This window comes from Cheilinus undulatus, linkage group 3, assembly GCF_018320785.1.
Source record: "Cheilinus undulatus linkage group 3, ASM1832078v1, whole genome shotgun sequence".
Classification (NCBI taxonomy): domain Eukaryota; kingdom Metazoa; phylum Chordata; class Actinopteri; order Labriformes; family Labridae; genus Cheilinus; species Cheilinus undulatus.
This window is the reverse complement of record NC_054867.1, coordinates 14,332,953-14,351,523: the sequence shown is the minus strand read 5'-3', so window position 1 is coordinate 14,351,523 and position 18,571 is coordinate 14,332,953. Positions and strand designations below refer to the sequence as shown.

Below are 18,571 nucleotides of genomic sequence, written 5' to 3'. Positions count from 1 at the left end.
CAAATAAGGGCAACAAATTGGTTACAATTGGGATGGATCTGGACCCATTAAAAGTTTCCCACACTTTTCAGCTCTAAAATGAAGTTACTGTTAGCCAATATGCTCGCAACAATGATACTAATCCAGTGCATGTGTATCGACATCATCAGGATAACAGCTGGGAGGAGGGCAACTCTGAGGACAGGCCTGGCTGTGGGTGAACTCTGACTTCCTTCATCTGTTTCCTTGCAAATTTCAATAATGCATGACAGCAGTCTGATGTTCAGGTACCTACTTAATATCAATTACACTTATGAATAATGTTTGAAAGTAAAGTGTAAGAACCTTTGGTCCCAGTCAAGCAGCCACCTCTGGTGTTGAATATTGAAGCCGATGTAGAGGGAAAACAGCTGTAAAAACTACAGAAATAACATGCACACCCATTCAGTATCGCCCACTTTTACAACTGAAGTAAAACTGTTTATATGCTTGTTAAAAACCATGTTTTCTAGCTCATCTGTTTTGATTTTATAAGGGATAAGGGTTACTCAGAGTTTGATGAGTGGTGTTTCAGACTAACAGGCAGGCATATAGTAGCCATTTGTCAGGAGGAGGCTTAAAGCTGGCTTTTGCCTTGAGTTAGTTTCAGACAGCTTTACCTGCATAAAAACCACTACCAGTAAACTTAACCAAAAACCAGTAAGTGCTGCCATTTCATTACACCAGTGTTTGTACAGTTTATGGTCATAGTGCAGTCCCTTACAAAGTACCGCTGTCCATAATTTTTATTCCGTATGGATACAACAGAGGCAGGCACCTTAAAAGTTGACCTTCTTCCTAATGCATGGGCTTAAATCTACAGTGAAACTGTTGGATGCTGTCAGATAAATGGTTGCCTTGGCGATGCATCCTCTATGCTGTAGAAAGTTAAACACTGAGATCTCTGCTACTGTTTCTGTAAGGTTTTAGATTATTTATAGAGTTTGCCATGCATGACCATAATAAAACAGTCAAATGAATCGTGGGTCTGCAATGTGAGCAGCTGTAGTAGAATTACCCAGTTTTCTTTTCATTATAGATTCAGCCGACACCTTTCCATATTATGCTAAATAATGTAGGGAATTGAAAGCCATCTTCAGCCTGCAGCCATTTCAAAAGCTGATTTTGTGCAGTGGTAGCTCTGTTTTGTTTTGATGTTTGGTACTTTAAACTTGAATGCCATGATTTATAACCAGCTAAAAATAGTGGCCTGTAAGAGCCAATTTTGTTTGTCCTTTCCCATCCTTTTATTGCAATGACCTTTCCAGGCATAAAGCACTGATGTTTATCAAATTTTAATGTCTGCCTCCATATAGCTCATAGAACCAGTTTTCCAGAGCTGCATTTGTTGTGTTGTACTGCCTATAGACGCCGAGCAGACAGGAGCTTTCGTTATCACAGTTTGGTTGAGATTGCTTAGTTATAACCAGTTTGGTCCTTTATTCATACTGTTTTGGTGTTTTTACACATCACAAAGCTGTCATTAGCAGATTGAGCCGTTTGTATTTTGTACACCTGCATGGCTTTTACATCTTTTAATGGCACCTATAAGCATGAGCCAAATTTATAAGGACAAGATACCTGTGTAGACTAATAAAAGGAAAAGCACAGAGTAAGGACCTCTTCCCCCTACCCACCCTCCGTACACACATTCATTTATATGCTTTTGACCTTCTGATATGTGAGCTCTGTACAGGAAGTGAGAATGCTGATAACATCTGCCCTACCCCATGACCCCAAGGACCCAAACATCCAGCTACAAAACTAGACTCCAGCACTCTAGGACCTCTCCCCTCCATGCAAGCTCTCACAGCCCCTGACAAGTGCCCACAGTACTTGTGCTATTGCATTCCCATGCCAAACAAAACACATGAACATGCATCTGCTCCTGGTGCCAAAATTATAGAATAAGAAAAGAATTCTCTTGGATGTGGAGCCAGTGATCAGCAGGGCCAATCAAGACTACCCTGATATCTGACTGACCTCCCTAAAGCCCTTGAAATGACTGCTATTTACCTTGTCAGCTATTAACTACCCATTAAGCACATCCAATCACTAAGCACATCTTTACCTAAGTTAGACTGGATTTACTAACTTCAGTGTCATAAAGGTGAGGTATATAAAAGTGGCCCCACCATCCATATGAGGCCCTCAGAGAAAAAAGTTTGGACACCCCTGCTTTAGACCTTCATTTTCTTTAAGCTAATAGACTCTTTGATGAGGGAAGAGAAGAGGTTAAAATGTGGGAAATAGACCAGGGAAAGCAAAACCAGGGTGGGAAGCCTGTTTAGGCTAGAGACCACCCCTGTCAGGTTGGGTTGCTTGTATTGCCTCCCTCTAGACCCGCATTTCATGATGGAAGAGTGGACAGAGAGGGGGAAAGTTTGAGAAATAGAGCAGGGAAGCCAGAGGCAGAGTGAGACGCCTGTTTAGACCAGATCTCAGCCCTGCCGGGTCAGTTTCTCTGACCATGAAAAGGGCAGCTGAGCTAAAATCTGAACTCATTAACCCCTCTGACACTTCTAGAGAAACACTGACTCAGTTTAGGTCAATTTTTAAACAAATTTATGCAAAGTCATTTGCAAATGAGCAAACTGAGTAAGCTCAAAGAGATATGTTAAAAGGACCATTCATGTGCTTTAACTGCAGCTACCAAGGTCAAGCATGAACTGCCAGGCTCTGATTCATAAAGTATAAGCACAGCTGTGCAGAGGCTGGTACTTCAAATAACACAAAGTCTAATAAAATAGTTCCTGGAGAGAGTCGCTGCCATATAAAATTTATATTTTCTTTCTCATTTTGAGGGTCAGGGGCTGAAGGGTGTCCAGACCAGCGAGATCCTGACTCAATAAGCTGCTCTTTCATCTGTATGTGTTTTTTGTTCCTAGCTCTGAGTGCGTCAGACTCTTTGGGTGAAATGTGACTCAGGTGGGGTGGAGAACTTGGGTGATGCCGTGTTTTCATTCCTCTGAATATTCCACACACTTTTGCAGGAACTGTACCCCTCTGTTCCAACTTTTTTCCTTTTTATAGCAGAAACAGTCGGCACATTTACACCCTCAAGTGGAGGAATTAGATTTAGCTCTGGAAAAGTCATTTAGTTAAACCACCTAATGTTTATACAAGCCAATATTGAATTAAACATTTTTGTAGTCACACATTTTGTCGCAGCGCACTCACACTACCATTAAGAACACATGAACTGCTTCGCTGACTGAAGAAAAAGTGACAAATGTTTGCAGAATTTGCGGCCTAACCCAACAACGCTCCCTCCAGCTCCTTCTCTCTCCTCCATGTCCCTTCCCTGCCATCCATGGCTCATAACTTGCACGGAATGGGCAGTTCTGCAGCCAGTGTGACTGATGGGCAGTACCCTCCACTGTCCGCTCTGAGCAGGACCAGCAGGGTGAAATTATGCAGTCTGAGATCCAAGCTGAGTGTTCATGACAGGCTATGGATGTGCCCGCTGCCCCTGCTGCTTTCAAGGGCGTTTTATCCAGGCGGAGGAGAGGGATGGGGAGCTCGGAGGCAGCAGCTGTACTTCATCAGCTGTAGGGCACGAGGCTGAAATAATGACAGAGGCTCATTCTGTGCAGGAGCAGAGCTGAAATTCACAGGCCTAACAGGTTAGACTCCAAAATGTCAGAGACAAGATAGGAATGCAATGAAAATGAGAGAAAATTAAATGCCGTTTTGTGTTCACGTGTCATCAGAGCAAAGCGCCTAAATCTGGAGTAAATCAAAGAAATGTAAGATATTAGCGAAGCGAGACAAATCAATACACAGCAAGATAACACTGAGAATGATGGACATGATCCTACCTTCACTGGAGCTCAAGTGAAGTAAAGTAACCCCAGACAGCTAGAGAACGAATGTAACAGGAAGTTCTCAATCCACAAGAAGTCCAGACAGACAGTGACGGCTGAACTCTCCTCTCTCAAACTGATAGAGTATGAATCTAGCTCTAGTTGGTGTGGCTGTGGGGGCACCACCCTGCCTGGCTCTCCTCTGATCCGTCTCCTTTCTACGGTGTAGAACACACACTGAGGCTGCTGAAGAACAGACAACCCCTATGTCTACTCCCTGGATCTCTGGGTGCTGTTAATGTTGGCATCCGACAGCATTCTCCTCTCTGTTTTGCATGTCCGCCTGCCCTGCTGCTGGAGCTTTCACCTCTGCCAAGGAGAGCTGGAAGGCTGAGGTTGTGTGCCGACTGTGTGTGCCTGCCTCTCAGGGGAAGGGAGTGGCATCGTGGTGTGACACACTTGATTACCCTGGCTGATTGGGGATTATTTTTGGCAGCTTCAAATTGCACCCAAACGAAACTCTGCCCTGTGTGTTCCACTGAAATGATCTCTTCTGGTCATCACATCAGCTTAGTACGTCACTAAAAAGCTCTCTGATTCATTTATGGCAAAACATAGCTGGCTATTACATAATCAGTCAAAAAGTGCAACACTTGACACCTGGAGTTTATCGCTCTTCCTGTCAACTGACACCCTGGGAGATCTAAAAAAAGGAAAGGGAAGAGGCCCAATGAGGGACACTCCCACTGACTTATAGTTAAATAGTGACAGGACAAAAATAGCTCAGTGTCTATGAGACGTGAGCAATGAGCATGGGAACAATGTGAATGGCTTGAAAGGCATTTTTAAAATCTTTTGGTAACATGGTTCCATTATCTTGAATTTCCCTTATTTTTAACTCTGCTGGTTTGCATGATCATTGCTCCAGCAGTCTCTTAAGATTACATAATCTCCATTAATACATGGACCATATTAGTGTTTGTACAAGTAATGACATGCTTTGAGCTATACTGGTGGCAGAAAGTTAACAAGCAATTGCTTGTGGTCAATTCTGTCAGAAAATTCACCATGAACCATCTGGATGCCTTCTTTTATTATTTCAATTTGTTTGAAAGTGGAAGATAAGTAGTCTCGCAATGACAAACTAACACCTGAGCAATAGAGGGAGGTTTCCAGACCTTGAGTCAAGAAAATGCCCAACAGTGATCCGACTTCTTTGTGCACTCACTGTATTCTTTAAGTATAACTTAAAGCTACACAGCTACACAGCTAAATATAATAAGAGTAATTATAAACAAGATAGACAAGTTCTGACAGTTAACTATGCTTCTCTGAGTTAGTATTAACTCTGTAAAAATGTTTAATCAAATGCTTAAAGCATGTTGGACAAAAATAAATCACTGTAATCATTATAGGTAGAGCTTGATTGTACTTCTCAGCTCACTTCCACTGTTGTTGCAGCCATGATTCAGGCATAAATTGAGAGTATAGCATTAGTTCAGGCAGGCTATAGAGTCCAGCGCTGTCATATTTGGTATCTCAGCTGATCTTAAGGAAGCAGCTGATGGCCAGCTGATTTGCCTCTATTGCACACTATTGGCTAATTGCACTCAGACTGAAAGGCACCTGTGGCAGACCTTTACAATGGGGCGACCTTTCCTGTGCAGGTGGGAAGTGAAGCACTAACTCTTGTTGGGTTTTTCTTTAGTTTATGGACTTCTACTTTTTATTTTATCCCCCTACCGCTTACCCTTAACCCTAATCTTTGGGGCTTGGGTGCCTAACCCTAACCCTTTTTGGGTTGTCCTTAGTTTTAAATTAAATTAAATGAATTAGTTAAATTTTCTACTTTTATTCACAAAATTATGCTGTTGTGAAAAACAGACACTTAACATAACCTCTGCAGCGAGCAGAAAAATATACGGTATTCTGATTCTAATGATAATGTATGTCATTCCCCGCCCCATGGTCGAGGTCATTTCATTGTAGAGATCTGCAACAGATGAAGACAAAATGTCCCACCATAGAGATCTGCAGGCAGATTCTACATCTGCAAGCTACTTTTTGCAACCTTCCACCTCCACCCCAGTGCCTCCTTTTTCACTTTAGTGTCTTTAGTTGTGACTTAAGTTAGTTAGTTAGTGACTAAACTGCTGTTAAGTTTTTCAGACATTAAGACTTATTTTAAAAATGTTGCACGTACAATAATAACTCACCAGCAGATTGACGAACACCACTTCAGATCGCCTTTAGGGACTTTTTTAAACATATTCTAACACACGTTTCATTTAGCTTAATAGCCTTTTTTCCTTTTCATGCCATCAGGAGGTATTTTTTTGGCATCAACAGGTGGCCATTTCTGTGAGCTCCAGTGAAACCAGTGCAAAAACGGCAATTACACAAATCAACGTGCTAGCCATAAAGGTTGTCAGAATTTTTGTACAATTATACTTTTTTACATACTTTAAAACGTTACAGTTTCTTGTATTTGATAATACAAGTCTAGATTGCACAAGCAGATTGACAATATATTCATGCAGAGTAAACAGTTTTTGCAGGAGTTTGATAAAATGTTGTTTTGATAAAACAAGAAATTTACCTATACTGTATGCCAAAAATGTCTAAATCTGCTGCTGTGGTATCAAAGCAGCTATCAATATCATTTGATCTTTAGATGTATCATATTTAAGTTTAAAATTCTGGTGTCCTGACAACTCTAGATGTGCAATACAGCCACAAATCTAGCAGTTAAAAGCCAAGTCTTTGTTTTCTAATGGCTGTAGAGTCCAGCTAGACCTTACCAAACAGAAATTGTGAAATTAAGTTCCCTTTCCAACCAGAAACAAAGTGTTAAATGTCACTGCAACAAAGAAAATGTGCTATCAGAGTGCTATAAGGTTTTAGTCGGTCAAATGTGTTGTTTGTAGCTCTGAATGGTTCAAAAAAGCCCTTTGGATTCAAAGTAATGTTCTCTGTTTGTATACATTATCCATCTAGCATCTGCTCCGCCTCAGAGGATCATCTACCAAATGTTTCCAACCCATTACTCTACACATAAAACTAATGTTTTGGCTTGATCATAGGACTCGCTTTCTCTGCTTCTGTTGAGTTTAATCCTCAAAAAAAGAGTTCTCTGCCCTATGTTAAAGCCAATCTGCATAATTTACTTAGCATAAATTTGCTAACACAGACTTTTAAATTGCTGCCTGGTTGACATCAAATTGTTGAAAGGCCAGCAAACATCACATTTGAATTTCATATCTAATGCCAAGTGTATTCTGTCTTGGAGGTCCATGCAGCATTTGTAATTAGACAGAGCGGGAGTTACATCTGGTAGAACTGTCAATATTCATCTTCATGAGAAACACAAACAGGTTCTAAGTATTCCTCATGCATACCAGAATACACACATCGAACAGCTGATGAAGGCAATAGCTGCATTCAAGCCCACATTTGCTGAATCAGAAGACTTTAGGGGAAGCTGTTCAAAGGCTTGGGCCACTAAAAATGCTTACTGTGTCCTGATTTAGCTCTTTGACCAACTGAGGAGACCTCTGGTTGACTCTTCCTACCCCCTGAGATCCATTTCCCTCCACTTGAACACTTCCCCTTCAGATTTGACCCCGGCTAACCTTTTGAACTAGCACTTCCTCCACATATCTCCGGACAAACCCCGCCTTCCTTCAGCACATTCCAACATGTCGTGAACTTACGTTGACTTGTTTCACTTCTGTCTCGGATGTTCTTGTCTAAAAGGTGCATCCGTTGAACCTCCAACCATGACAAATCCGAGCAGACAAGCAGAGTGATGTTCAGGCATGCACACCGCTGAATATGGTTTTATCATGTAAGTGGGGTGTTGAGGGAGTGTCAGCGCTTTTCCCAAGAAGAGGAAGCAAAACACTTGTGTAATAACTTTTGCTGCTCAATTTGCCTGGCAATGACTCTCATGATTATTAAATGGATGACAGAATTTGTACAATATGTACCTTATCTGTGGCTGTGTTAACCAGTGTTAGTGTGCTTAGTAACGCTGGAGGACTTCTATAAGATAACGCCTCGGCACACTACGAGGGATCATTTTCAATTATGTCTTGGAGGAGAGCTAAAATCACAGCAACTTCCCATTCCAGTGAAATATCATTTGAGCACTCAGAATTTATTTCCCCAAGCAAGAAAAATATAGATATTGAGAGGAAAGAGGATTTTTAAGTACGGGGAGATGAACAGTGCTATATTTCAAAAAGAACAGGAAGGATTTATTCCATCCTAGTCATTATTTTCCAGAAAGTGCTTTTAGGGCTTCTAGTTTTACCATTTATCAACGGCTTTCAAACAAGGTGAGGCCCGAACGTCCTTACAGGCTATTTGTCAAGCTGAGCTAAAGTTCTTGTGACAACCATACTTATCTGGCTGTTTCTCTGAAGACGCCAACGGCAGCTCATCTGGACTTTTGGGAACTCTCGCAAATGAAGAATTCCCCGCAGTCTATGCTTTTTCTGCAGAAGAGTTACAGGATTTCATGTCCTGAGGGGATGACTGTGAGATCTGATTGTCTGCCAAGCAAACAGCCTGACTAGACCTGCCACGTTAAATGCCAAGTAGTGCCACTCCTTACCAGACATCCCTTTCCTTTCCCTGAGGTTACCTGGACATCGAAACACACTTCATTGTTTTCCTTGAATGGATAGAGGTTATCACGAGAATGGAATGCAGCTGAATGTGAAGCATTTAAACTTCTCACGCATATTTCATTGGAAAAAAAAAAAAATGTAATCTGTCATAATCTTGTAATTGCAACACAATCCAGGTTTGACTTCTGTTTCAGACTGGGTGTGTATTTGTGCCAGTACGGTCATACCAGACGCCTTTTATGCAGTGTGTTGGCTGTATCTCCCTGCTGTCAACGCCCTTTCCTTCTTCATAAATTTTACCTCAATTAATCTCCCTACAAGTGACTTCATTCATTTTACAGCCTAACTGAGCTGGGAAAGCTTCAGAAAAAAAGGCAGAATATACAAATAAGGGGAGTTTCTGCACAGAAATGCAAAACCAAGCTTTTAGTTTGAGGATTTTTACATTATCTTTATCTTTTGTGTGAAATATTCTACTGGTGTGGAAATAGACAGCTCCAGCAATACCTGTGGCTTAGAGCAGTGGTTCTCAACTGGTCTGGCATCAGGACTTACCACGACCTCCTCTTAAATGTCAAATTACAACCCAAAGTTCTTACATTTGGATTGTAAAGTTTTAATGGATATGGGACAGTTGGGACTTCAAACAGAACAAAAAATGGGATGGAAAAAGACAATGAGACATATCCTTCAGAATTAAAGCACACTGTAGACTTTTTACTGCAAATTTTTGTTTCATTAAACTGGCAAATAACACACTTTTGCATCCCAACCCACCAGCTGAGAACCTAGGGTTTGGAGAACACCTTTATTAGAGCATTGCATTTGGCTTGTTACTTTCAAGAAACACACTGCAAATATATTCTTATGAGGTGGACATATATATTTTTATACATTTTTATACATTTTCCTGTCAGTTTTGGCCGATAAACACATGCAATTCATGGTAAAAATAGTGATCTATTCTCTATATTCCCAGCACATTATGCAGTGCTAACACAGTCTGAAAGCCTTAACTTGTTAACATGCACTCTGAAATTAAAATCAAGCCACATGGCAGCCGTTACACAGCTGTCATGCACCTAGTCTGAAACAGCTGTTAGAGTTTATCAAAGGACAGCCCTGAGATGTTTTGAATTGAGTTGTTTTGTCCACAAAGATTTATTTTTGGGCTTTCTGTGTCTGTAATTGCAACACTGGAACACAGAACACTGGATACAGTCAGAAACTGAAGCTGGAGAGTGGGAATGACATGCAAGAAAGTGGACAGGCCAATGTATGATTTACGCATTGAGACACAAGCTCATGTAGGCAGTCTGACAGCCCTAGTCAGTCAGATGCTAGTGCAAAACAGAGGCATCCACAGACAGGACGAATATAGCTCATTAACGTTCTAATATGCATTATGAGCCAAATGTAATTGGGCCATATTGTTAAAAACCCTCATGTTAAGGTTGAGTGAATTGAAAATTGTAGGTAAATTCCACCAGCAGGCTCAACACTTACAGGAGATGATGTTGAAGGTAGCAGGGAATGATGGGAGTAATTCCCCTCAGAACTGGGGTTTTCTCTGGGGAATTATAGGAGGGATTCCTTGCTCAACTCTGTCACCCCCCCAGTGAAGACAAACTCTGGATGGACTGCTGCCATGATAAACAGTGGGAACTTGGGCAACAGAACATACAGGCAGTACAGCAGAGGACAGCTGTTATCCATCATTAAACAGCAAAAAACACAAATAAGATACAGCAGCAGAATGACAGTTTAGTTCCAGCTCCCTTTTATAACAGTCTTTAATGGAGCACCCAGTGTTTCCATGGCAATGACTGATGTTGACGAAGACATGTCCCATCCTGTTACGACCATGAAAGTGAATGATTTCTCCTGCTGGGAAAACTGTTTGATATCTTTAAAGTAATGTAAGTACTGACTCAACATGTTGTATTGTAGGTTTTGTCATTTTTTTCATAGATATAGTTTGGGGATTTTTATACCTTTTATTATAGAGATAGGACTCTGAATAGACAGATTAAGACTGGGTAGAGGGAGTGGGGAATGACATGAGAGAAAGGAGAAACAGGCTAGAATTTAACCTGAGCTGCCTGCTTTGATGGCAACAGCCTTTTTACATGGGGCCCACAGACATAGCCACAAGACTACCAGCACCCCTGGTTTAGTTATTTTTCAAAATTAATAGAGACATTTCAGTGCAAGGATTATACACATTGTGTCTTGAACTTCGACTAGTTTGTTAATTATGTGCCCAATTAATTTCTTCATCTGTCCAGACAACTAAACGGCTCTAATCTACCACTGCGTCCACATAGTCTTCATCGTATCCCTCCTCCTCACATTCTCCTGCTCTGAATGTGATCTTCTCAGCTGATGGAAGTGTTTTAGTTTTGGGGGAAACAAACGGAAAAGCCAGCAGCCAAACCACAATCACCATGTTCCAGCTGACGCAAATGTAGGCTTTTAGCCACAGTGGAAAGCATGGACTCCAACTTGACTCCATGTTCGTCCACCTATGATTTGTTACATAATTCAAGCTCTGTAATGAGAGAGACCCAGTGACAGGAAAGGAGGGAGTGAGGTTAGGAATGATAGAAAAAAGTTCTCATTGAAAAGTGCAATCCAGCCAGAGTCTTGAGCCTCAACAGCCAGCAGTGAGCTCAGCTCATGAATCTGTATAATGGTAGGATTTTATGCCACTTGTTTTTATGGCATAACTCAGCATATATGTGCACACATATACCTTGGTAAACATAAAGCTGTACTTTTGTTAAAATGGATCCCATTTGAAGATGACAGTTACAGTCAGAAGGTTAGTCTGCTGTTTCTCAAAGTCTAGGATCCTTGTGAGTCAGGTCCTGTAAAGGCGAGGCAAGAGTCCTCCTTGGAACATGCTAGCGAGTGGGTGTGATAACGTTATTTGAATGGTCGTGTCTATATTCCTAGACAAAGTGGAGATGGTACTGATGTAAAACTTTTACCCAGCGCCGTCTAATATGCTATCATACCATCACATAATCATATTATATATAATAACGTAATCATATTCATCAACGAACATAATCTGGTAATATAATCAAATTTTATGGCGCTGCTTCTACCCATCCAGCTTTACCTTGATGTCATCAAATTCTGAGGATAACATATTTACTGTGGAAATGGGACATTTAAAAGTGAACCGAGTGGTTGAGGTCTTGGCTTGTGGGTAATTCCTGCAAACAGAAGATACATTTATGCGTCCTAAGAATTCTCTTTAAGAGACCCTTTGAAGGTCTCAGTGCTTAGAAGAATTCTGAGGATCCTCGACATTGGAGCAGTCCTCCAACGGCAGTCAATGACATAGTGTCCTTTGCTGTCTCCTTTGCTTTGAGAAACAGCATGTTTTTCAGGGCTATTTGTATTTATTTTTTGCTTGCACTGATGTAGACATACAGCAAACTTTTTCCACTGAAGGCCACATATGGGAAAAATATAAGGATGGTGGGGCCATTTCCATATACCTTGAGGATAAAAATTAGTGAAACCAATCTGATGTAGGGTAAGATATGCCAAGTGACTGAGTATGCCTATGTGATGGCTAAATAGACAATCAGCCAATCATTCTCAAGATTTTGGGGAGGCCAATTAGATTTTAGGGGGTGTGGTCAGCCCTGGTTACCAATGGCTCTGTCCCTGGAATACCAGTGGTACTGCTATTTACTGCCATACGCCATCAGGATGTTATGAATCAAGTGACGATTATTATTTTGGCCAACAATATGTTGGCCATTTACAGTGTTGTCTCAACTTAGTCACAAAAAAGCATAAATTCTTCTTGTAAAAATGTTTTTCTAACAGAATTAGCATAGCAGCACTTCCTTAAACCCTAGGTTTGGACTCCCCTGATTTTCAGTATTGGGGTAATGTGATACAGTGTTATCCATCAGAATATTCAGAATGCATTTTGTTGTAATGAGTCATTTAAAACCTCATATAATACAGTTAGTTCCCTTCGCTAAGCTTCACTCATTCCAGTTGCTTTAGTTTCCCATTAAATGCACCTCGCAAAGAAATATGAGATCATATTCTACATTTACAGACTCAAACAACTTTTCCAAATTGGAAATCAGTGTGCTTTAAATCTCTGTTAAGTTTCACACAATTGCAGCATAATCCAAAATTAATCTCCAAAGCAAATAGAAAGCCAAGTCCTTAAGCATTTAAATCATTACAGGCAAAGCTTGTAATGCCAAGTCAGATATTCTTTTGCATAATGTCTTTGTTGAATAGGTCGCTGCTGTAACAGCAGCCATGAAACTAAAGCAACATGACAAACCATCGTTCACAATGTACAGCATCTCCAGAATGCCTGTTATGTCTGCTGACAGTAATTGGTCCAATAATCGGAGGAGACAGAGTGAGCACCAGCTGAATAATCCCCTGCAGCTTTTCCCTGCCACATGTTAGCAGGCCTTATGGCAACCTGTTGACACAATCCCAAGAGAGCCAGGGAACCAGTGCTGGGTCTGCATAAACACTAACTGTAATCCCCATTACAGAGGGCAGAGAGAGGCCTACAACAGTGTGTTTGCTCTCTATTTGAATACATTTGGTTAGTTAAAAAAGCTTTAAACAAACTTTAAATATGTGTGATTTTAATATGACAACTGTGACTTGGCTGTAAATTCAATTTTAGGTGTTGCACTCCACATAAAGATGCAAGGTTTGACATTTAGTAGCAGCAGCTCCTCACGCTAGTAAAATTTATTATAACAAATTGAGCTGTGTGAAGCCCACAGGCAAACAAATCTAAGAGCTGAATTTTCCACCTCCACTCAGCATATGTGAAATAAGACATCATTCCTGCAGCCTCTTTGTCACTTTTCTGTCTCTGATGAGCTGCAATGAATTTACTTCTCCAAACACAAAGACGATGACTCAAATTTGAAGATGTCACGTGGGAATGATGACTCATTTGTATTGTCTTCAACCTCGCGCAAGCCAATTAATAAAATGATCCCGCGCCCGAGTCTCCTTGGTGTGATAATGAATGATGGGCCAGCGGAGCAAGCCTCCGACCGGCCGGCTGAGCTTTACCTTTGAAACTGAACGCCAGATGACTCATCAGACGTGTGTCACAGCTTCCTGGCTCCCCGCCTGCTCTGAACACTGCTCCTGAAAACTCCTCTGATCGGCCCATGATTTATTTAACACATGCTAATGTATTTTGCATTTAAACAGCCTTAATGCTTGAGCGCGCTCCGCTGGTGGAAAGGCTCCTCCAGAAGGGATTTGGATGTGTTATTTTCAATGAAGACTCTTCGCATCATCAGTTTTGTTTTGCTGAATATGACCGAGTTGCTGATTCAAAGTGGGCCTGGAATGTTGGACGAGTAAACAAATTTCCTGACAGCTGGCGGAAATCATTCAAAAGGCATACTCTGTAAACTACTCTAGAAGTCTCATGTGTGTGAAAAACAACAGCAGAGCTCAGCCCGCGTTAATTCATATCCACTGAGGATTCCATCATTGTAGAATTATCTGATACCAAGCAGCTTAATGCTGCATAATCTACCCAACCTGAAAATCCTGCCCCCGAGGATATAAAACCAAGAAGTGAAAAAACAGATCTGGCCTCAGAGATGGAATTATATCCAACAAGATCACACAAGTCACACATAATCCTGAGCCGCAGGCCGGAGCCCCAAACTCATTATTGATGAATTAATGCTCAAACCTATTAAACTGTATGAAGATATGCTGTAAGAAGAGGCTGCTGTAGTGACCCCCCATCTCATTTGCAGTAATGGGGAGAATGGCAGAGGAGCCCATCCACTTTGTGAGAGGTATGTTGTGTAGGTCAGCACAGAGCAGCCTGATGTAATGAACTATTCCTGGGTCTGTTTAAAAGATCAATAGGGATTCATCACACAGCCTTTCTGCGCTCAGCAAAAGAGAACCAGGATGCAGCAACACAGAAAGCAACTAAAACAACAATCAATGTCTGCAAAGCTGCTTGGAGGACACAACAGTGTCTGCATGACTGGAGAGGAAAAGGGAGAGGGAGGGGGGGAGAGACAGAGAGGACAACAACAACAGTCCAGGCACTGTCTGCAAAGTTGAAACGTCCCTTCAGCCCCAGTTTGCAGCTAGCTGCTGGTGTCCTCCAGCACAAACATCAGCTGCCATGACATCAGACTACAGGGGAGAGATGGATGGGGTGAGGGAATGATGGTGGGACATGCCAGTGCAGCTGCTGCAGTCATCTCTGCCAGACACCTGCCTGGGCGACGGGTGTAAACAGAGTAAATGAGAGCCTGCAGCACTCTCCCCTCACAGTTTCACCTCACACAGGAAATGCACATGCCAAGAGCAGAATACACAGGTAGATGACATTTTAAAAAGAGACATAAGAAGTGCAAGCCCTACCGGCACACAGAGTCAGTGAGGAGCCCAAGACATGGTCGACACTGGCAGGATGAAAGCAGGGGACCATCCTTACACATTCACCTCCAGCCTCAGAGAGAGACCGGGCCCTCTCCAACCTCGCTCTATCTCCCTCCTCTCTCTCTCTTTGTCAATCTCTCCACATGACTCTCTCTGCCCCTCCCCTCTTCTCTCTCGTTCTCTCTCTCTCTCTCTCCGCTTCCCCTCCCTCTCTGTGGAGTTGTGTGTCCAGCCTGATGCAGCCCAGTGAGTCAATGCTTCTGCCGGCCGTGCTGCAAGGTCAAGGTCTCCCTCTGCACACAACGCTAGAAACTCAACAAAGTGTGCACGGTGTTCAGTTTTTTTAATTCAGTCATTTCACAGATTGGCGTTTCCTCCACAGGATGAGCCTGTGGTAATAAAAGAGATGAGCTGCTTTGGGTTTGTTTGCAGGGAAATTGCAGAGACTTCTTTGGCAGTGAAGTGGAAAATAAAAAGGAGAGTAAATTATGACTGTGACAAACAAGCAGCGGTGCAGACAAAAATCAATCAGTCTTTTGAGAAAAGATTCTCTTTCCCTTTTCTTCTTCCTCAGAAAGTCAATCAGATAAATGAAAACTGATTCAGCTGAGGCTCAGAGATGGAGGATTTTAGGAACAAATGGTGGAGACTATTTTAATGAGATTTCTGACAAATAACATAATAAATGGCAGGCAGCTTTTGAATTTAGGCCATGTATACTTAACAACTAGTTCAGCTGAAAAAAGTTTCTTTTGTTGCATATTGACACGATAATGGCATTTGGAGTGCCTAAAAGCCTGAAACAAGTGGAATCTTGTTGTAAAAAGGCACTATCTCTGTTGTCGATACACTTTTCCCTTTAAAAACAGGCTTTTTGCGGCCCCATTCAGCAGCCATGCACAAGTACGTGTCTGACTCCTGAGTTCTGTTCATTCAGCTCACTCCTTGTCAACATTTTCATGAAATTTGCTTGCTTTACTGTGTAGGGTCACTTTTAATAGCATCCCTGCACTGCATAGTCTGTCCACAGACACATTTGTGCATCAGCCATTTTTGTTTGCTTACATTCTGCAGGAGTAAGAATATGTGCACATCTGCCTATTGTTGCATTAGAAAGTCAAACTGTCAACTACTGGCCTGGCATGCATATTACAGCATCTGCTGCTGTTTTTGTGGAGGTCATAGTTAAAAAAAAACAAAACAAAACAAAACAAAAAAATATATATATATCACAACCACTCTGATATCTGGGCAACCAGTGTGTTTCAAAAGTCATAGTTAGTGTGCAAGTTTAGCTCAGTTGTACCCAACAGGCCCTCATGTACAGAGGCTATAGAGTCCTCACAGATCACAGGCAGAGGTGGAAAAGGGCACAGCTATTGTACTCAAGTAAAAGTTTAGTTACCCTGGTGAAGATTTACCTAAATAATAGTAAAAAGTATGTCATTTCAAGTTTAGCTGAAGTACTATGTAGACACTGAGGAGAGGAGTCGTACAGGAAAATATGATCTTTTCTTATCGGCAAGAACAACAAGTGAAAAGATCTCCAACCAGGCTGTTGAGGGCAAGTTCCACATCTATAATAAAGTAAGATACACAGAAAAAATAACAGTGTTATTTAAACCCATATAGAGTTCAATTTAACACTTTAAACGTGACCATGTTGGTCCACACTATATACAGTTAAACTCCACTCTAAAAGTGTTGAATATTTTAGTTGACAGAGTTGTAGTAACTCTTAAAAATCAGTCAAGGTGGGAAACCTCCGGCAAGAATAAAGAAGAGTCAACCTCATTGCACACACTATGCATCCTTCAGGAGCACCTAAAGTCACAGGTTGGACCTCTAACTCAGTGGATATCTTCACTCATGGTGCAAATGTGTCCAACAACAAAAACAACAACAATCCACCAGAAACATGAGCAAATAGGCAAAAGGCAACATCCAAACTAGACACTCAGCCTAAAGGCATGTAGGAAACTCCATCCACACATCGGCCAAATTTGAAATCGCAGAGGGCAGAGCTTAGATCAATTGACTCTACAGAGTTGAAATAATACTGGTCGATCAACACTATCCACTACTCCAACACTGAAGACCATTTCACTCAGAATAGAGTTAAAATTACACTTCTGGAGTAAAAATCAGCTTTGAAATGTTTTACACATTAACACATTAACCCTCCAGTTTTTGCTGCGTAGAACAGCTGCAATGGGATGTGATATGGAGCCTCTTGCTATGTGCTACTGCGTACTCAAGAGTGGTGTACTCAAGTTTAAGTACAGTTACTCTGGTTAAAACTTACTTTAGTAGAAGTAAAGGCACTGATATTAAGAATTACTCCAAAAGGAACAAGTACAAGAAAAAAAACCTACTCAATTAGTCATTTGAGGAAATGTAATTAGTTACTGTCCACTCCTGGTCACAGGATTAATTCCCAATCCCAACACTGTTTGGCGCTTTTCATCCCACTCTCTCTCTCTCTCTTCATGTTTCCTCTTCAGCTGTCCGACCGTAACAAAGGCAAAAGCCTTTAAAGTCATCTCTTAAAAAATCTCGGTTGTTGATTTAGAACTTTTAGCTGACTTTACAAAAGCTGATATCTTTGGTTTTGAAGTCTGGTTCTTTACATTTGGGTGAACAAGCTGAGTGTCTAAACCCTGCACTAAAGAGCCTGTATAAAATAACAAAAGTGATAATGAGAGGTGAAACCAACAAAAGATAGTTAAACAGTACTTTATTGTTGGATGGCAGAAATTATTTCCACTCATTGAGAACACACTGCTGACACCAAACAGCCGCTAACACCTTTCAAATCTTTTACCAAGACAACCAGATTGTACTTGCAGGTACAGTAAATGTTAGATTTAAATCATATATTAAGCTTGTGTTGAAAACTTCTCAACTGGTGCAACACCTTAAGTTGTGAGTAAGAGCTTCCATTCAATCTAGGCTACATTTGAACTTCTGCATAGTTGGTGCAAACCAATGGCTGGAATATTTGCCTCAGATCAGCCAGTAAAGCCAGCTCTTTAGCTCCCATCAGGTCTTCATTTGTTACCTATTAGACCAGCCAGATTTGATAATGTACTGACCTGTGATCATACAAATTTATAAGTGCAACCCTATCCTGTCGATCAATAACAAAAAAAGGCTTGTTCAGGGATAACACATCACTAATGGTAAAATTAGTGCTCTCTTAACTGGAATGTGGGGTGGTTTAATCCCCAGCTCCTGCAGACACATGTTGAGGTCCTTGGGCAAGGCAAGGCTGCTGTTATGTCAGCAGTGAGTGCATGCATACGAATTTGATTTGTAAATACAGATGGACGGTTTACAAAGCGGCCTCCGCCATCAGTGTGGGGTTGTATGAATGGGTGACTGTGACATGGAAAAAGAGCTAAGAAGAGTCAGAAGACTAGAAAAGTGCTACACAAGCTCAAGTCCATTTACCATTCATAAACAAGGTTTTTGAAAATCTCAACTGAGCTCAGTTAAACAGCTGCAACCTTGTAGGTAAATGAAAATCAATCACATCTCTATAGGGGTTGCAATGTCTGTCCCTTATGGTATTTTCAGTGTGAAACATGTCAACAGCTATAACACTGAGAAAAAATAAACATTTGCACATAATTCCAGGACATCTGAAACAGATTGGTGGAATTTTCCAACTAA

General features: G+C 41.3%; 1 protein-coding gene across 4 annotated transcripts in view; it reads right to left on the bottom strand.

Annotated features, from left to right (window-relative positions):
- iqsec1b (IQ motif and Sec7 domain ArfGEF 1b) overlaps positions 1–18,571 on the bottom strand; it is a 356,990-nt gene that overhangs the window by 60,655 nt on the left and 277,764 nt on the right. Inside the window, exon 1 of one of the 4 annotated variants that reach the window (XM_041815650.1) lies at positions 14,879–14,985. The exons of the other annotated variants lie outside the window; for them this stretch is intronic. Within the exon in view, the coding sequence (XP_041671584.1) occupies positions 14,879–14,955 (77 nt within the window). The 5' untranslated portion in view covers positions 14,956–14,985. Of the gene's footprint in view, positions 1–14,878; positions 14,986–18,571 lie in introns of those variants that run through there. 4 annotated transcript variants of the gene reach the window in all.